Source organism: Pelobates fuscus, chromosome 13 (assembly GCF_036172605.1).
Source record: "Pelobates fuscus isolate aPelFus1 chromosome 13, aPelFus1.pri, whole genome shotgun sequence".
NCBI classification, from domain to species: Eukaryota; Metazoa; Chordata; class Amphibia; order Anura; family Pelobatidae; genus Pelobates; species Pelobates fuscus.
Genome location: NC_086329.1, coordinates 26,417,580 through 26,438,893, shown reverse-complemented (window position 1 = coordinate 26,438,893; position 21,314 = coordinate 26,417,580). Strand labels below are relative to the sequence as shown.

The window sequence follows — 21,314 nt, the reverse complement described above, 5'->3', positions numbered from 1 at the left end:
TGGTATGTGCATAATATGGTTAAGGTTCATGCTCTATTAGTGCACTTTAAAAAGACAGAAATACAAAAATATACAAAAAATATCATGGAGAAATTCTAATTTTATTTCCCCCTTCTCTAGCGTTGAACCTGATTATTCCCAAACTGGCCCATCCTATATCTACTGTTCAGACAGTGACGACAATATATTTACAAGAATGCTATGGTGGCAATATGTCTCATTTCTGTTTCTGCTATCACTATCATGTGACGTCCTTCAGACAGATTCAGCCCAGGGAAGGACAGAGGTTGACCAATGGCAAACACTCAGAATGTTACATTTGGAGGTGTGCTTATGCCAATTGGCAACTCTTGGAGCTATAACTTGAAACAATGTCCTCACTTATATTCATGGACTACATAAGTAGTGGAGGAAAACGTTAATGAAGAATTGGAAGCTACGATGGCACAATGTGGACCAGTGATGAAGAACAGGAGATTTTTTTCATTTATTTTTAATGGCATTATGTGATATAGTGGAGAACATATATCATATAACTATTACGTAGAATTAGGAAGTATGGTAGTGAATGGGGAGTCCTGATGCAGGTTATCTATCTATGTGTGCAGGTATCTATTAAATTAGTTTACAAAATACAGTATATTCTTTGCTAAAAAAACATCACTGCAAGATCTGTTTTATACATGTATCCCTTTAACAGCAAGATGAGCGGTAATCAAAAGTGCCTACCCAGAATCCTTAGCTGCCACATAAGCATTGTAAACTGGGGAAATATGTGGCAAAACAGGTTGCTTACTTATCTAGGCTATTTTTGGTTGTACTCTGAGTGCTTTTGTTGACCTTTACAGTGTTTATACTTGCTGGATTTCCAATATCTTTTTTACTTCTCAAAACATCTATTGTGTATACAATTTATTGCACCTGTTGTACTTAAAATATTTCTTTCCTTTGCATTTCACATTTCTGATTCAAAGTAGAGATTACACAGTTAGAAAAACTTTGTGTATGCAATTATATTTTCAGATCTTTAACCCCTTAGTGACCAGAGACTCTGGGACTCTTAAAGGGACTCTGCAGTGCCAGGAAAACATATCCGTTACATACCCTGCAATGCCCCTCTCCCTCCCCCCCCATCCCATGTTGCTGAAGAGGGTAAAACCCCTTCAGTGACTTACCTGAATCCAGCGTTGATGTCCCTCGGCGCTGAATCAGGCTCCGCCCACGCTCCTCCCTGCCGACATCAGCCGGCGGGGGAGACCTAATGCGCATGCGCGGCAATGGCTGCGTGCACGCATTACACCTCCCCATAGGAAAGCAATATTCAATGCTTTCCTACGGGGATTCCGGCAACGCTGGAGGTCCTCATGCATTGCGTGAGGACGTCCAGCATTGTTTAAAACACTTTTCATGTTCTAAGAACACGGAAGTCCCTCTAGTGGCTGTTTGACAGACAGCCACTAGAGGAGGACTTAACCCTGCAAGGTAATTATTGCAGTTTATAACAATTGCAGGGTTGCCTTTGTGTCAGTATGTCTGATAGTATATGTGTCAGTGTATCTGTATGTAGTCAGTGTGTGTATCTGTGTGTCAGATACACATACACTGACAGACGGTATGTCTGTCAGTGTATGTGCCAGTATGTCTGTCAGTGTATGTATCAGTAAGTCTACCAGTGCATGTGTCTGTGTTCGTATGTCTGACATTATATGTGTCTGTGTGTATCTGTATGTGTGTGTGTGTCTGTGTGTATCTGTATGTTATCAGTGTGTGTGTGTATCTGTAGTATCTGTATGTAGTCAGTGTGTATACCTGTGTGTCAGGTTGTGTATCTGTTTGTCTGTATCTGCGTCAGTTTATGTGTCTGTATCTGCAAGTGTGTCAGTGTGTATATCTGTGTATCTGCATGTGCTTCAGTGTGTGTATATCTGTGTGTATGAGTATCACAGTGTGTGTGGCAGTATATGTGCATACATCTCAGCATTGATACACCAACACTACATACAAATACACCACTACATTCAAACTTCAACACTACATACAAACACACTCCTGCATTGAAACATCAACACTATATACAAACACATACATTTTGGTGTTAAACACCAAGAATATATAAACACAACCCTACATTCAAAAACCAACACTACACATAAATGCATGCTTGCATTCAAACGGCACATACAAACACACCCCTACCCATTCACACAAACATACTCCATACATAGACATGCTTACATTCAAACACACCAATACGGCTCAGTGCTAAATACAACCCTGCAAGCATGGAAAAATGGTAGAGCCCTAGCTGTCAAATCATTGTTGGAGTTGCACGACAGATAGGGATCTACCTTCTGGCCACCCTTGCTATTGGGGGGCCCAAATATATTCTTGCACCAGGCTATTTCAACTTTAGTCCGTCACTGCGTTGTGGTGGACAGTTTGATTGCATGCCAGGGAGTGAGGGGGGAGGTGGCGGGGGTAGGATCCAGGGGGCCCAAGCAAATACTTGCCCAGGGTCCAATCAATATTAAAGACGGCCCTGACACAGGCACATTCACCGGCAGACATACTGACACACACAAATACATACACTGACAGACATACTGACACACACAGATACATACACTGACAGACATACACTGATTGACCTACTGACACACAGACAGACATACTGACCCTCACACACATCATATATACTGACATAAAAACTAACACACACAGATAAACACAGACAGACATGCTGACACACAGAGGTACTGACACACACACAGACAGTAGAACAGTAATTAGGTTGCGCCACAGTTCTTTTAGTTAAAAATGATAAAATGATTGTACTTACAGTAAAAGTCAAATGTTAAGGTTTATAGTTCAACGATAATATGTGGAAGTAAAATTTTATTTCTTATATATGTATAATATATTATAAAACAATTAAAGCATTTTATAATATATTATACATATATGATTACATTATAAGTATATTTTGAGATATGTGTACATATCTCAAAGTACACTTATAATGAAATCATTTATATGCATTATATATGTATAATATATTATGAAATGCTTTAATTATTTTATAATATATTATACATATATAATATACGTACAATATATTTATTTTAAAAACAATTAGTTTTTACTATTTTAGGAGTCAGGGGGACTTCCTGACAGCTCAGGCAGTCCCCTTGCTGGCAGCTCCATAGACCCCTATTGCGGCCATGTAATCATGGTGATCACATGGCCCTGCAGGGGTCTCGGGCAGCCCCCCCCCCCCCCCCCCCGACCAGGATCGCTGAGGCTCTCCGGTCCAGTTGAGTACAGGGGTCATTTTTGCCGCGGACGTACCAGGTACGTCCGAGGTCAGGAAGGGGTTAAACCATAGTCAGACTTTGTACCATCATCATGTGCACCAGGATAGATAAACATGTAGATAGCGATAGAAATAGATAGTGAAACAACCCGCTGAGGTTGTGTTAAGTCCTGTAACTCAGATGCAATAACAGCTCTCACTTACAATCACGATCCAAAGAGATGCTGAGGGTGAGAACAGAATTCTGTCAAGTCAGAAATATCAGAAAATCCAAGGCAAAGGTATCCGAAGACAAGTCAGGCAGAAATCAGAGTCAGACAGTCCAGAGGTCAGGGCAGGTGGCAATCAGCAAAAAACAGAGAGCAGGCAAAGTCAGGGAACCAGCAAGGACAGGAAACACAGGGAAATAAATGCTAGGAGTTCAGAGGCCGGCAATTAAACAACCAAGCACTGACTGAAAGGTGTGCTCTGCTTGTAACCAGGTCTCACCTTTGGGAGGGGTTACCTCAAGTCAGTATGACTGACTTTGAGACTTACCACCATCTTGCATACATCATCATCCTGGCTCTGCCACCGACATGCCTCCTCCTATATATAAATATATATTTAATACATTGCTAAACACAAATACACACCAGTCAAGCCATAAGACTTGCTTTTCCCACAGAAATCTCACTTTAACAGTGCTCTCACTACTGCAAGGGATTCTGGGTAGGCATATGCAAATGAGCTCTACAAAGAACCAAATTTTTGCCTCATAATTCCACTTTATACATGGATTCCTTGGAGTATGTGTCTGCTGTATACAACACAGACCAGAGAGATGGTCTGTGAATAAAAAAGCAGCCCTGGAAAATATTGTGTGTGTGTGTGTGTGTGTGTGTATATATGCACACACACACACACACACATACTTTACCAAGTTCAAGGTCTTATGTGAAACTCAAATAGCTTTCAATGAGCCTATATTTGGATCAGAAAATGTCTAGTTATTTTACAGCACTTGCTGCTCAATTCATTCACCTTTTTCTTTTTTTTTTCTCTCTCTCTTTTACAGGAAGACTGAAGTAATTCTATATAATAATCATTATAACACATGTAGCTCGTCCCTTTATTTATACCATCTCTGCTGCTCCAGTTATCAATTGCCCTCCCTCTAATTTCTGGCCCTTCTGATCACAAGTGTCTCCACCCTCCTCCGAATCTAGGGCTGTTCTACGCATTGCCCTCCCTCCTACTGCTCAGTTGGTTTGAACTGCATCCCTCCCTTTCCATCAAAGAGCTAGCCCACCAGCAGATCTGTGGCTGTTCTCCCACCCTGCCTGCACACCCCTCCTTTCCCTATCATTGACCACTGACTATTCTGTAGAATGGCCTGCTCCTCATTGATAGCAGGTAGCTGTCCACTGCTGTAGTGCTGATACTTGCTGATCTATACACCCCTCAGCTGGAGGTAAGCAACATCTATTATTATATATACATGCATTATGTATGTTAGTGTTCTGAAATAGAATGTTCCATATTAAACAATCACTATATTCTTGGATCCTTTATCACTGCTTCCTGATTTTTTATTATTTGCTTGGATTTTAGACGCATACAGCTCTGTAGACTCCCTGTCTAGTAATAAATAAATACACTTTTTGTTTGTGTTCACATGGAATATCTTGCATAGAGATTTTACTGCAATATCCCACCTGCCATGGCTTCCCTTATAATATTATTACTGTGAAATCCCTGGCTTCTAGCACAGAACTGAGGATTAATAAACAGATGCTTGTGCTACTGTAACTGGGCTGGGATTGGGGCCATGGATCTGATTTTAACCACTGGGCCATGAACACTTATCTTCTCATCTTACCCATCTGTGCTTCTTATAATGTCCCTGCAGCTCATACTAACCTTGAGAGCCAGTGTTAAAACCTACACCCCAACTGAACCTCTGCCATGTTTTGTCCCTTTTTTTGTTTTAAAAGAAAAAGGGCTACGTCTCTCCCCTGGCACTGCTTTCTTGGTAGGACACGCAATCCACCCTCTGGGATACAATGATTTCCTCAATTCAACCTACTTCCCAGCAGTGACATCTCACTCATTGACACACAGTACAGAACAACATCTCTCTCTCATGTTGCAAGTTTAATATGTGAGGTGGGTGAACTCCTGGGAAGACAAATATGAGAAAAATATTTGACAGACTTTATGTTTACAGCCCAGGACACAAGGATCAGTGCACTGACAAAAAAAAACACACACTTAAAATATGATTTTCTTTATATGTAATTGAGGTATTGTACATGAGAGAACTGTCACCACCTGAATCACTCCACATTACTTGTGCGTTAATGCCAGTACCTTCCTCTATTTCTCACCCGTTCTGCCTCTAATTAGTAAGATTTTTAAGCAGTTAAATATCCAACAGAGAAGCAGGTTTACTACTGAATTCGAATAAAATTAACATAAACAGATGCTAATTTATAATGCAACTTTGGAGAAGGTTGCAAATCAAGATTAAATCACTGTTAATGTTATAAGATTTTAACTTTTACCGTAGTAACAAATTGTCAGGGGTAAGGATCACAGAAGTCATCCACAGCACTTCATCTCAGTGAAGTGGTCTGGGTGTAGTGACCCTGCATTCAATGCTTCCTTATGAGAAGCATTGATTGGACATGTGCATGACACTGTCTGCATATGTGTATATGTTCTTAAATGAGTCTCTGTAAGATGCCTCCATGATGATGTTGCAGTAGGAAGAGCGGGCGGCAGTACCAAATTAGTGTTGGCACTGGAAAAAAAGGTTAAGTGAAAAGTTTTTTTCCACTACAGCTCAAAAAGGAGGTGGGGGAATCTGAATTGGGTCTAGAACCTAGTTTCTCAATCCATGGTATGCACACCAAAGGCAGAGGGTATGCCAAGAGGTGGCCGGCTGGGGAAGACAGGAGGCAGAGGTGGTGAGGGCGGTGAGGAAGCTGTACTTTTTATGATCATCCACACCTTCTCCCTCACGCACCCTGAGGTGATATCGGGCCAAAAGGAGCAGCACGAATATTACACAAGTCCCACAGTGGACTGCAGGGAAAATATCCACTCCAGCTCTCTGAAAAGTAGAGAGGCTGGGTGAACTTATATAAAAATTAGAAAAAATAAAATTAAAATAAAAAGTGTTTGTTTGAGAGAATGTGTCTGTCAGTAAATGTGTGTGCATCGGTCAGTGTGTGTCAAATCAGTGAGAGTGTCAGTGAATATGCGTGTCAGTAAGTGTGTCTGTCATTGAGTGTCATATCAGTGAGAGTGTGTGTCAGTATCCTTCTCTGTGTGTGTCAGTGTGTGTCTCTGTCCTCTGTGCATAAATGTGTGTGTGTGTGTGTGTCACTGTCCTGTGTGTATGTACGTATATCAGTTTCCTCTGTGTTTGTATGTTAGTGCCCTCTGTGTGTAAATGTGTGTGTCAGTGCCCTGTAGGTGTAATTGTGTGTGTGTGTCAGTGTTTTGTGCTTGTAACTGTGTGTGTCCCTGTCCTCTGTGCATAAATGTGTGTGTCAGTTTCCTCTGTGTGTATGTTTGTGTGTGTGTGTGTGTGTCAGTGTCCTCTATGTGTAAATGTGTGGGTTTCAGTGTACTTAGTGTCTAACTATTATGTGTGTATTATATTTTAATTTTGTGACTTTTCTACTTCACATTAATAGCTGACACACTCTTCCGTACATTCACAATATTCATATTATGTCATATTTATTTTAAAAATATTCTTTACTACCTTTAATCAGACCTGTTCTCCAATATAGGATTAACTTAAATATCAGTGTCTTCACATTTTATTTGAAATTTAAATCAATAGAAATTACTCTCGAGGCAGAGGTTCTTCTCTGTAAAAGGTTAAGAAACACTGGCGTAGGACATTTTTGTATTTCTAATGCTATGGCATTCCTTAAATCTTATTAAAAATGTCTCAGACTGGTAAACAGATCACTATTTAGACCCCTCTCCCTCGCTCCAAAGCAGACTCACAGTTCAATATATTGGGTCAAGAATTATCAAAGTGCTCTGTTTGAAAAAGTGAAAAGGATGGAGTTACCAGTAGAACATACCTGCTGGTTCCATTTGGTTCCATTTGTTTCCATGGTAACTGCCGTGCATTTAGGATTAATTCTCTCCCATCGTCATGGTTAAGGGACATAAACATTGTTTGTGTTTTGGTTTACAACAAAAAAAAATGTATGTCATAAAAAACACACAAATATAAAATGAAACAAAAATTAACACAGATACAATACAAAACAATTCATAACAAAATATTACATAAAAACAAGGCCGCAATTACTGATGAGAGACTATAGCAAACTCTGATCTGACTTACTAGGAATATAAATATTCCGAGGCAACCACCTCTTATCGAAAACTGCATTATTACCAAAATTAAAGGCTATACCAGTTTTAAAGGTCATTAAAAGCCTCGCTTAAAAAGGTATATACAAGAAGAATGCATTTTCAAAAGAAAAAAAATGAAATAGAATTTCAACTCCAAGCATCTTGGAACATTCACAAAACACTCTACTCCAAGTTTGAGAAACTTTTGAACACGACCACCATGTTTGCAAAGTATTGCCTTCAGACAGATTACAGCACTAATACAAATTGGAACAACCACAACCAGCATCTATCTCATTCCTAATTTTAGGAACCAAATGCCACCTGTGAAGAATCTTATAATGGGGTTCTAGATTATTTAAATAATGAATAATATTAATTTCTAGAGTAGAACTAAGCCATGAATCAAGATGATTTTCTTTACCCAGTTCTCTTTTCCATTTAACCCAGACAACCGGTTTAATTTCATTACCTCCAGAACAGAGCAAATTCTGAAATAGATTTTTAAATATATTGTTGTTGTTTTCAAACATAGCATGGTGGCTGAGGTAATCTTTACCACTTAAAATGTCACTGCCATGGCCAAATCCAGATTTTTTTTAACCCCCCCCCCCTCCCAACTCCACTACATCTAATTGTCCAACTAGTCAGATTAAAATCTCCCAAATGCCCCTACTCGCTATGCTGCGAGTAGGGGCATGTTTACTAAACAGGGAGCAGCCCCCCCGAGCACCCACGACTGGGGGCTATGCAACTAAGCAGAGGACATAGGGTCCCCCTTGGCCCCCACCCATGAGTGAAATGAAAATGGGGGGACCTATTGTCCTCCTCCCCACCCCAACCATGGGTGATAAGTGGGGGGGGGACACCTATTGTCCTCCCCCCAGCCCACACCCATGAGCGGCGGGTGGGTGCCCTAAATGAAAATGGGGTGGGACCTATTATCCTTCCCTCATCCTCCACCCATGAGTGGTGGGTAGGGGCCCTAAATTAAAATAGGGGGGACCTATTGTCCTCCCTCCGGCCTCCACCCATGAGTGGCGGGTAGGGGCCCTGAATGAAAATGGGGGGGACCTATTGTCCTCCCCCCACCGGCCCCTACCCATGAGTGGCAGGTGGGGGGCCGTAAATGACAATGGGGGAGACTTATTGTCCCGCCACCGGCCCCAAGCCCATGGGCAACGGGTGGGGGCTTTACATGACAATGGGGGGGACATAATGTCCTCCCCTTCTGGCCCCCCCAATGTAAACCCCCTCAGGTGACTAAGGGTCCCCAAACCTCTACCTACCACCTCACCCTAAAAATAGTGAGGAAGGAACAATAAAACGAAATTCCTGTAAATAATTTTTTTTTTTTTTTTTTAAAGTTACCATTTGATGTATTCCTTTTTCTAAAACCTTCTTTTTTCAGCCCCCAAAAAGGCCAAATAAAAATCCATAATACCCATCGAACTTTTAAAATAAAATAAAAAACTGGAGCGTCCCCCAAAAAAATCAGTTAAAAAAAAAAAAAAAACCCTGACGCAAAAAAAAAAATCCATCTTCACCCAACGAGGGCACCACACAGACTGAGCTCCGCAGGGCGGGGAAAGGCATATCAAGCCTAAACACGTCCTACAATTTGATTTCGAGCACTCTGATGAAATGAAGCACACTCTGCTCCTCCGCTGGTTATAGCTGGTCAGGTGTAGGAAACCTACATAAGACAATATAGTCCCTACTTTGTCTTATGTTTTAAAGAAAACTAGAGCAGGCAGGAAGAAATGAAGAACAGATCCTGACAGAGGGAGAGAAGAGGAATCGATCAGGGAAGCGAAACACCAATTGTACTAGAGAAAGGTTCTTGATCTTATCACCAGCAATAAACTCTCCAATTTTAAGATTATTAATAATATAGCATATGGAAGTACGATTATCTCTTTAGATAGAAAACCTTGCATTAAATGACCCATGCAGACCATATCAGAAAATGCACGCTGCAAATAGTTTTTGGACTCTACATGGTTTTCAAAATACTTTGCCCGGAGTCCTGTAGAAGTGGTAAGCTAGACAGTGAATCAGATCATGAGTATAACTGACCAAAAATCAGTGACCCAAGGTTAACGCTACTTTTATTTAGTAAGTTAGCGGTATTAACCATGTAAAAAAAAAAAAAAAAACAGATTCTCAGTTTCAAAAATAGATTATTTTAAGGAATTAACCGCATATGGAGATGTAGTGGTAATGGTGTGAGCACAAACAATCCAACATCTTGGCATCTCCTCCATATCAACCTCGCCTGTGGTGTCCTACCTATGGGATAGAAACACTGTAAACTGCAATTCACATTATTCTAAATCAAGATATTGTCAGGATTACAAGTTGATCAAGCACGCAGTACTGTGTCAGACCTAGGACTAAAGATAACGTATAACCGGACCTTAGGATGGCCGGACATAACGTCTCCAAGAATAGTCAAAATACTTCCGAGGTCAGGGACACAGAATCAGACACAAAGATGAGGGAAAGCCAAAAGTCAAGGATACCAGATATCAGGGAAGTCAAAACAAGGCCAAAGTCAAATATAAGAAAATCAAGATCAGGAACTCACTCTCGGATAACCATATGCATGAAACCACGACAGGGCAATGAGCAAAAGGAAAATTGGGTTTAAATACCCCTCCAGTGGAGCCGATTGGCTGTAACCAGCCTTTGACCCCAAAGGCAATTACCAAGTGTGCATGATTGCTGCTCAGCACAAATCCTCCTGTGGATTGGATTGGCCATGACCAGCCTTTGACCCCAAAAGTAATTACCAGGTTTCCATGTGCATGATTGCTGCTTGGCACAACTTTTCCTGCCAGGACGGTAATGTTGCTCGGCACAACTTTTCCTGTCAGGAGAGTAAATGCAATTAACCACATTTTTATGTACGGATGAATACGTATACAGTAAATAGAGGAAGGATCAATCTGAGTGGGTATAAAAATACATTGCAATGGTGCACATTAATCCTCTCTTGTCCTATGATAATATTACTGTATGGTTATGAGTATAGTAGCAGTGAATCAGGTGCCATTGCACAAGTAGACTATGTGGTGCATTTAATCGATTTACTTGTATAAAAGTGTAAATATAAAAGTGTTCCTAAATTTGACTTGTAAAAATAGAAATCCAGCGCACTCACTTATCAACTAAACAGCTACTTTGATGCTGACAGATTTGACTAGTTTTATTAAAAACACCTAATCTAGGCAAAAAATAATGGGGGTTTAGTTACACTATATGATCATACATTGCATAAGCCTGCCACAAACGTCAATGTACCTCATTGACGTTTGTGGCAGGCCTCTGCAATGTATGATCATATAGTGTAACTAAACCCCCATTTTTTTTGCCTAGATTAGGTGTTTTTAATAAAACTAGTCAAATCTGTCAGCATCAAAGTAGCTGTTTAGTTGATAAGTGAGTGCGCGGGATTTCTATTTTTACTGTACTTATTGGCCCCCAGCAGCACCCCATTTAAGCATGTTTAGGTGAGTGCAGCCAGCCCCTTGTTTTCCTAAATTTTACTTGAACACGGATATGCACACACACACGAGACACAAACACATTTAGAGGTATGTTTTATATATGTGTGTGTGTGTAAGCATGCTAAACCTTTTTTCTCACCAGGAATGATAATGGAGGAACCCACTGAAGATCCAGGAGGACCAGAAGCTTCAGGAGGGGCATCTGGACGTCAAAGAGAGCACTCGCCCATGCTGCACCTGGATCTTTATAACTTTGAGAGCGCCGAGGCAGAGGGAAGTCGTTATGTGCTCACAAGTCCACGCTCACTGGAGGCCTGTGCTCGTTGCCTTGTAAAACCTGTTGAACTCCTGGCCCGGAGTCTGTCTGACCTAGTAAAAGAAGCACCAGGTAGATCTATGCGAGTGGCAACAGGTCTTTGTGAGGTTTACGAGATAGAGAGACAGAGAAAGCTGAAGATGTGCAGGGAAGAGAGAGAGAGGATTATCCGTCAAGAAAAGAGACGGATTCTACCCTTGATAATTAGTAGCAGCCTTGGCTCCCCATCAACTTCAAAGTGTCCCTCACGTGCTGAACTTAATTCCACCACAGATCCCAAAAGGTATGAATCTCTGCCTACCACAAGCCACCAAAGAAAAAGTACACCACCTTCAAAGGATGCACATAGAACAGATACACCACCTTCCAAGTTTCACCAAAAGAACAAATCCCCCCTCACCAAAGGATCAAAGAAACATCATGCACCAGCCCCTAAGGATCAGAAAAATTATCCTTTGCTCATCAATAGAGCTGAAAGTAGTGAATCATATACTTCAAAAGAGCCTGTCCGTGCAGTCCCCCCCAAAAATAAGAGCCAGTCCTTAGACTCGTTGCAGAGAATGAGGGATGGAGCTTCTGCAAGAACATCTTCAGAGTCTGCAACATCATCTTATAGTGGTGATAGTATGAAGGACAAAACAGCACAGTTTCCTCAGAGGCCCCAAACTTTAGATACTGTTAATTCTCTGTTGGGACGAAGTTTTAGCCTTGGAGATTTGAGTCACTCACCACAGACAACTAAGAAAGTGGAGAAGATGGTAAAGGAGGTGAAGAAATTGGGTGTTCAAGAACTTCCACAAAGGGACAAAAAGATAGCAGCCCTTATGATCGCCAGACATCAAGAGGAAAACATCAGAAATGAGCAACGTTATTGGGCTCACTTACAGTGGGACACCCAACGTAAAACATCTGAACTCAAGAAGGAACAGGAGGATAAGGAAAGGCACAAGTTCTTGGTGCAGGGACACAGAAGGTGGGAGTCTCAGATAATGAATAGACATAACCGAATTTCATTGGAAGAGTTGGGCTCCTCCTCCCTAACCCAAAGCAGGAGTTTAGTACAGTTAGAGAAGTGGAGGGACAAATCTCTGGAGACAGAGAAACACAAGAAAGGGAAGAAGGAAAAAGCCAGGCTGGACGATGAACAAAAGAAGACCCATGAAGAACAAAAGTTGAAATCCAATGATCAAAAAGAGAAAGAGTCATTTAATCAGGAAGAAGAGATACTTCAACAAAACATGCTTGCGGCTCAAAGTAAAAAGCAGGAAAAAGAGCAACACATGCAGAAAAGTCTACAAAATAAAACAGACAAAATGAAACATCAGATTCTTCTACAGGAAATCTCTCAGAAGGAAGAGTCTGAAAATGAGGAACTCAGAAAGAACATGGAGAAAAATCTACATAGGGCACAAGAGAATGTGGAACATCTTCTAGAGAAAAGAAACCAAGAGTTGAAGAACAAGGCTCGTAAGGAAGAATTACAAATTTTGAGGGCCAGGCAGGTAGCAGAGAAGAAAGAGAGAGAACGTAGGGAACATCTGGAAGAACTGGTCAGAACCGCGCAGAGAAGGCTGCAACATGCAAGTCAGGTAGCTGAGGAGGTGGTACAGCACAAAGCAAAGAAGGCTTTGGAAGGAAGATTGGAAAAAGAGAAGATACAGAGGGAAAACAGGCAGAAGGTTCAGAAGAACGAGGACATGAAGCGTCAAGAGCTAGTCATGTCCATTGAAAAAAAGCTAGAGCGCAGTGAACAAATATACAAGGAAAAACAAACAGTGCTTGACAATGCTCGTTCGGTAGCCAGAGCTTCTTTCAATATCCGGGAGAAGGTACGAGCTGAGACCAATACACGTACCTTTGACAAGATGGCTCTGGAAGCTGAACTATATGCAAGCATTGACAAAAACTGAGAATTAATAAAGGCCATCAAAAGACACTTATGCCAGTCTAGACATTGGTAAGTATCCACAGTATTACTTCAGTACTTACCTTACGGAAAGAGATTTGCAGTCCTAAAGACCTGTAGAATGGTAAACTTGCTGATTGCAAAATCCCAACACAGGGAATGTCAGGCTTCTCATTGATGCTATGATTATTTCATGTTCATTGGCTTTCTTCAATTCTATCTTCTGGTAATCCTATGTAGATCTATTTATGATTAATTAATTATCACATTACAGATTAATAGGGACTGGGAAAATGTCCACATTCAAAGAACTGCCTCAGAACTCAGGGAGAGTGAATTTATTGTGGGTTGTCTTCTACATGTAATAAATCTTCACTTGATTTTTATTAATAATACCGTTTCATTCAGTTGAATCAGATATCTACAGGTCCAGTGACAACTAATGACAGCAATATACCTATCAGGTTAAATAAGGACACAGTGTATCAATGTATGTTAGTCTGATTTACCAACTGAAATTGAAAACTTTATATTTTTATTCCTGTTACTACCTAGAAAGTGGATGGAGGTACTGTAAAATTCACATAAAAGTGGTTTTGTGTGGCACTAGGTAACTAAGTGTTTTTAATTTTGTCAGTCAGTCCCTCGTGATTTTAGGAGACACCAGTGTCTTCGGTGACAAAAAAAAACACACTGCAAGCAGTTCTGGATTTTTTTTTTGTACCAGACTTGTATAGATCGGCATTCACTGTCTGCGCAAGGTAGGATTAGTTACAAAATTAAGATTGCTTAAATCCGGCACAATTCAATATTTATCTGGCATGCAGAGATTAATATGCAACTATGGTGTCCCTGGGAGGAATACAATTTTGGAACAATAAAGTTAGTTAAAAGATACTTTTTGTAAAATATTAGCAATCAAACTGGCGCAATCGTACTAACAGAGCGTTCAGGGCTTTTTGGATAGAATATACCCAATAAGTTACACGGTAGTCTTTTGGCTTGTGGCTGTTAATAACTACTCATACACATAATAATCAGGTGAAGTTTGACTTGGTAACATAGGAAAAACTAATTCTCCAACACAAACACCCGAATAGGTGTTGTGCCAGGATAAAGAAGTACAACCCTGTAGAAATGTACTAATTAATCAAATAATTATTTACATACATTTCTACAGGGTTGTACTTCTTTTTCCTGGCACAACACCTATTAGGGTGTTTGTGTTGGAGAATAAGTGTTTTCTATGTTTTCAATTACTATTAGGGTTACCCCCTGTTCATCAGTACAACCCGGTGACTTTCTTTTCCCTTGACTAGGGTTTTCTTGGGGGGACAACCGCTCTTCTTAGCCCAATTTTTGGGCTGAAGGGCAGTGCCCAACCGGACCTGGAGTCAACCTTTAGGAAGTTTGACTTGGTTTTAAAGAAAGGTAACTGGTAAATACTAAGTTTCAGAAATAGTCCACATTGTTGATCGTTTTAAAGAACTAGTTAAGATACATGCAAATACACATAAATTTAAAATTTTAGGCCAACATTGCCAAACAGAAAAGGCAAATTCTTCCAATTTGGCTATTTTGTCGTAAGATTTAAAATTCAATTTGAATTCTGACATTTTGTAGAGGAAAGTGTATAAAGAAGAAACAAGAAAGTATAATTGTGTAACATCTCTGGTTTTCAAATGATTCAGAATTTACAGAATACTTTTTTTTCATGAGAAAGGGAGACCAGGGTTATCTATTTTGAATTTTCGTGACAAAAAGGGATTTATTCGCTATATTGGGATTTGCACTGGATTGAAAAAGTAGGGAAAAATTCAGATCTGTATTCCTGACCCTATAGTGTTAAAACCAGCATTTATATGGCTTGCGTCCCTTAAAGGGTAAGAAAAAGTACCTTGTCCAGGGCCACGTGGATCCACCTGCGCTGGCCACGCCCCCAATCTGCCTCCTTAGCTAAGATCATCAGAATTGATGTCAGCCAATCCAATGCTTTCCCATGGGAAAAGCATTGGATTGGACTGTCTGAGATCATCAAGGAGGCGGGGCAGGTGTGGGACCAAATGTTGGCCTGGCCAATCGGCATCTTTTCATTGAATCAATGCATCTCTATGGGGAAAGTTCAGTGTCCCCGTGCAGAGTGTGGAAACGCTGACTAACAATGCTGTACATTCTGCAGCACTGCCCCAGGAAGCACCTCTAGTGGTCATCTGAGGAGTAGCCACTTGAAGTGTCCCTAGGCTGTAATTATAACAAACACTGGCTTTTCTCTGAAAAGGCAGTGTTTACAGCAAAAAGTCTGCAGGGACTGACTATCGCCACCAGGACAACAACATTAGGCTGTAGTTCTGGTATCTTTAGTGTCCCTTAAAATTAAAGTTTAAATAGTCAAGCTGTGAACGTAGATGGATAAATTCTTCTGAATAAGCTATTTTGGCCTAACTTTTGCACTTCGTGTTTTACTTCATTACGTTCTTCATTTAGCAAATAAACCTCAGTGAGTGAAATCCGGCATTATGAAAGAGATTGCATATACTAAATATGCTACAAATGTACATTGCAGTCTGTTTACTAAACAGTGACTTGGGGTGATTTAATCCACCTTCAAAACTTAGGCTAAAGTTTTAAATTTGGAAAAAATAAAAATCAGATTCAGCCCACCTTAAATGAAAATACCCACGGGGCCACAGAGATCAACAATACTAATCACCTAGATTGTTCTCAGTGTAAAACAGACTAAAATTCAAGTAATTTACTAAAGTATACATTTTCATGCATAAAAAGTATATTTCAAAGCATTCAGACTATTTTGGCATATGTTTTGAAATTCACTAAACTCCAAAAGTTAAAGGGACACTCCACTGCCCAAGTACAAAATAAATAAAAATCACCAAATGAAAACATTAATTCATTTAATTATGCATTTTTAAATTAGGGATATTTCGGAAAACGGCTTGCAAAAGCTGTAGATCTCTTCTCTGCTGCATTTTACAAGCCCTCCTCTTCTAACTCCACCCAGACTTTCTGTGGCTGTCCAATCACAGACTTTCCAATGCAACTTAATGAGAAGTCTTTGCTAGGCAGGTGCTCTGGGAAATTACTGCCTCTTGAGTTTAGCTTCACTAAGCTAAACAATCCAGGAAGCAACAAGACCAGTTGTGTGATTAACAGTCAGGGGGGTGTAACCAGGTTAATTTATAAAAGTGTCAATTTCAATTGAAATCTGCACTTTTTTCAAAATTTAAAAAGGGCACACACTGCACACATACATCTTCTCAGCAAGCTAAAGTGTTTTAGGGGTCTGGAATGTCCCTTAAACAAATTGAATCCAAATGGAAAAAGTGAGGTTAAAATAGCAGATATTGAAATTAAATAAAAGAGTTAATTCTCTAAAATTATTATAGTATAGTTCAGTGGTTCTCAAACCAATCCTCAAGGCACCCCTACCAGTCCATGATAGGGATTACCCAGTTGTGTCTAAGATTTGTTTTTAGAAAGAAAAAAAAAACACCTTAGACACATGGGTAATCCCTAAATCCTAGACTGGTAGGGGTGCCTTGAGGATTGGTTTGGGAACCACTGGTATAGTTAATAACGGTTTGAAGTCACACAATCACTGACAAATCAAATGAGTGAATTAGCGAATAACCTTGTAATTGTTTTACAAATAGTTCAGGTTAGTCGGTTTTATTTATTCACGTGGCATATAGTACTTTAAAAGGCTATGCAAATGGTTAGATAACTTGTGAGAAGAGATATGTGCAAAAATATGCTAAACTGCCATATTGCTTGTAAAAAAAAATCACCTCTTGTCATGGCATAGTTTCCAACGCTGTACGCAGAACCAAGCACTGGGGGCTAAGTTTTATGACACCTCAGGATCTTGGTGTCCAGTTAAAAAAAAAACATAGAAATTTCTATACTGATTGGAGATCATTTTCTCTTACAGTTTAGTTCATAAATTTTACATATGTTATTCATGATTTCATAATGTTATACCTGCATTTCTTCACTTTATTTTCATCCTTTGAATACCGATAATATTAAAATTAAAGCCGAATTGTAATTGTTTTTTGTAAAATCTCCATCAATGTAACTTGCGTACTTCCATATTGGAACCTTGAAGGAAAGGGTGAAAATATACTTATATGAAGAAACTTACTTCCATTCCATCTTCCGAATAAAGCAATGTCATCTGCCAGGAGTCCACATCACTGGTGAAGAGGAAAAGTTTGTAGAACATTGTCCGTGGGTGATCTCACACAGGCGCAATGAGATGAAATGGGATGATGACATTAAAAAATCTCGCGGAGGAAACTACAGGAAGCTCTGCTGATTGCCAGATGTTATAATAATGAAATGCATATATAAAGACAAATTACCCCTCTATTGTCACAAATAGTGTTTACACTGCTACCTAAAGCCTCCTCTATTGGCTGTCACTTACATAGCCACTAGAGGAACTTCCTGGATTCAGTCCTGCAAAAATTGAAGGATCGACGTTCCATATTGTGCATGGAGACGTTGAATGCTCCACATAGACATAAAAAAGACACAGATGATTATTTATCTTCTACAGGTGGTCCTCTTTTTGCGACCTACCTGTTTTATGACAGCTCACACGTCCGACCAGCTCTCTCGTGAGGTGGTAAGTGCGAGCCGTCATGGGACTTAGAGGGTTCCCTGCAATGCTGCTTTCTTCTATGTTCGAGGAAATTTCCAAAAGCATAGATTAGAGAGATTCCCTGCTCTTGTGCATTCGTCTATGTTCGGGGAAATGTCCCTAAACACAGACATGCGCACCAGAGCAGGGAATGCCTTAAATCTATGTTCAGGGAAATTTGCCCGAACATAGAAGAACGCAGCAGAGCAGTGAATCCCTTAACTCCTCACTTACCGACCAATTTGTTCTACGACCTGGTCGTAGGAACAGAACCCGGCCGGTAAGTGAGGAGTGTCTGTATTTCTTTAAGCAGAGTAATCACAAAAAGGTATTGCCTTTAGTAAAATAACTTATTCCAACTGATAATTAGGTATAAGGAAAGACTTAAAGGAAAACTTTCATTTTTTTTTTTTTAATTACTGAAATTACAGTTTTCCTTTGACAAATGTCATGGTTTTTAATGGTAGTGAATTCAAATATCATATTCCTGAAGCATAATTCCCATTCCATAGGCTTATAATAAAGGAAATCTCATACAAGGACCAGTACTCTTTTTGTTATTCATTATTCCACAGCTTGTGAAGAAATGACAAAGGAAATTAAAATTGTAATGTTGATGTGAAACTGTTAATTGGGAGTTCTTTGTATTGTAATTGTTTTCTGTTGTTCAAAACCAAGACACAAGCACAATCTCTGGCAGAGCAAATCAAGAATGAAAGGAATGTAATGAAATATACAATCACCATACGGTTTCATTTTCCAGCATTTGTTTGCTTTTGACTGTTGAACCTGTTGGGTCTTGAAGGTACTCGACAACATCAATAGTACTTCAGGATTCAAAGGTTTTAATGCACATCTTTAACTCCTATGTGATACAGGGAAACTGTCCAGTCCCTTTCCAGTAATACGGATTAAGGACTCTGCATGTTACAGATCTGTTACACAGCTTTTTAATATGTGGTTCCCCACTGGATATGTGAGACCTCGTTATTAAGCACACTGCTTTATTCGCTATGTAAGACTCACTTTGCACTGTTTAATTTATATTGGTTTGTGTAAAATACTATTTTTATATCAATAAATTGGCAAGATTATGTTGTATGATTGTTATTGAGTTGTGTACTCGACATACACTCACTACATGACATATTTAACATATAACTCATAAAAGGATATCTATCCAGGCTTACTTGATTTATATATTATTTTGTATTGGATATGTTAAAGGATTACTCCAACTACCATGATTACTTTAGTGATTTGAAGTTGTTATGGTGGTAGGAGTCTGGATGTGCAGGGTGGAAGTGACATGGTGGTAGGAGTCCAAATGCACACTCCTTCCCTTTGCTGGCTCAAAGCGCGCATGCAAAATCACCCGAAGGAGGGGCACTAGTGTGTGTCAAGTGCAATACAATCTACCCATAGGAAAGCATTGCTTTGCTAAGGGGATTTTATTGACATTAGTTGTCCTTGTCCAGTGCATGAGGACATCCTAGCACACAGGAAGTGCCCTTTTGCGGTTGTCTGAATGACCGCAACCAGAGGCAATCTTATCCCTGCAATGCAATTTTTGACAAAAACTGGGGCTCTCACTTCACCCAAAGCTTGGTTCCTTGTCTGCCACCACGATAATATGGAATTTCAATGTATTATTGGTCTAAATTTCAATGGCAATGGAAGGCTTTGAGCACTGGTAGACGCTTAGGAAACGGGCTGTGTGTCGTAAGAGCCACGATTTGTCTCAAGCCAGTCAAAAGCAACTTGCCAAAATCATGGGACTGCACCCAAAGACACTTCACATTACAATAAATATGGAGATATTCGTAGCGGTGATGGTGCATAGAATTAATTTCGTAAATCAGTATGCAGATGTTAGCCATAGTTTCCGGTTTTCATTTTGAAATGTAAAGTTACATTTATTGCTACTCAGTGTGCTTTCTGTATATCCAGATAGTCTTTGTTCACACGGTACGTTTTTCACCTTTATTTATGTGTAAGCTTGTTTATATTTCCATTTACAAGCCTTGTAATTTTTACATTTTACCTTATCCCGGGTTAGATCCAGGTGAAAATGACTTCAGTTTTCCAGCTTGCTGCTTTATATTGCGAAAAGGTCATTATGATGTCACACAATGATTGTGATATGCGTGTGATGTCATCAACAAAACTCTGTACAAGCATAGGTGCAAAGCTTAATTCCTGAGTAAAATGTGAAATATAATTAGTTAACTACTCCTGTATGCTTAAAACCACAGAGAAATACTGTATACTCTTGGTAATCATTAAACAAAAATGAACTTCTACCTGCATTATTCTGACCTATAGATAACTTCTTCAAGCACCAAATGGAAGGTCAATCATTTTGGAGGAGATCTCTGGTGCTGTAAACATAATTTCTAGGACAGTTTTCTTGTAAATTGTGTCTGGGTTGGTTGTCCTGCTCTCCTGCCTCTTAATGAACCCCCCGCACACGGCATTATTCTAACATGCACACTGTGGGACCTTTATCCTCAAACCTACACTTTAGAACAATAAAGGTTTGAAAGGTTAGTTTATTGAGCTTTTCTCAGTAAATCAAACCCAAATAAGCTTCATATTTAAATATAAGAAGTAGGAATACAACTGATATCTAAACTTAACACAATAGTGTAACAGACTTTTGTGACTAAGCCCCAAATGGATAGATTTGCACTCACAAGCAGAAGGAATTAACAGGCAAATCACGATGCCTCCCCTCGATGTGTTGGGGGGTCAGAAAAGCTCTCCTTAGCTGGTGATGGGTCTTTTGTAGCATAAAAGGAAAGCTGTAATACTTAATCCTTCTCCAACAGAATTCATTTCACAGTTTAAAACAAATGCAAATCTATGCATTTGGGGTTTATTCACAAAACGGTTTAACACCATTGTGTTCATCTAATATTAGATTTCAGCCATATTCCCACATTGTATATTTGAATTTTTGGTTATACACGAGACCACACAGGAAGGTCTCAGGGAAGACAGCCACAGCAATTTCCAGCACATCAAAGGGGAAGTATTTTTATACAAAATAAAAGCGATATTTGTCAATAGTGCAGTGAGAAAACATTCTATATTCCATTTATATTGGTGGTATTAGACTACCATACTAAATAAGCTTCATAAAGATGTGGATGGTAGATTCCCCTGACGGGTACAATGTCAGTACGTATTTCCAATAATTCTTTAATAGTCAGTGGAAGAAGAAAAAAAAAAAA

At 39.7% G+C, this 21,314-nt stretch overlaps 2 protein-coding genes across 2 annotated transcripts in view; one reads left to right on the top strand and one right to left on the bottom strand.

Annotated features, from left to right (window-relative positions):
* Positions 1-4,401: 4,401 nt before the first annotated feature.
* CCDC177 (coiled-coil domain containing 177) lies at positions 4,402-14,467 on the top strand. Its single transcript, XM_063440232.1, has 2 exons — positions 4,402-4,766; positions 11,336-14,467. The coding sequence occupies exon 2, from the start codon at positions 11,338-11,340 to the stop codon at positions 13,417-13,419; it is 2,082 nt and encodes a 693-aa protein (XP_063296302.1). The 5' UTR covers positions 4,402-4,766; positions 11,336-11,337; the 3' UTR covers positions 13,420-14,467.
* Positions 14,468-20,738: 6,271 nt separating this feature from the next.
* PLEKHD1 (pleckstrin homology and coiled-coil domain containing D1) overlaps positions 20,739-21,314 on the bottom strand; it is a 49,321-nt gene continuing 48,745 nt past the window's right edge. The window contains exon 14 of the mRNA XM_063438918.1: positions 20,739-21,314. This exon is cut by the window's right edge and continues 176 nt beyond it. The gene's annotated coding sequence lies outside the window, so the exon portion shown is untranslated.

Coding starts and splice junctions, on each gene's coding strand:
- CCDC177 (XM_063440232.1), top strand. CDS start 11,338: ATGATAATGGAGGAACCCACTGAAGATCCAGGAGGACCAGAAGCTTCA.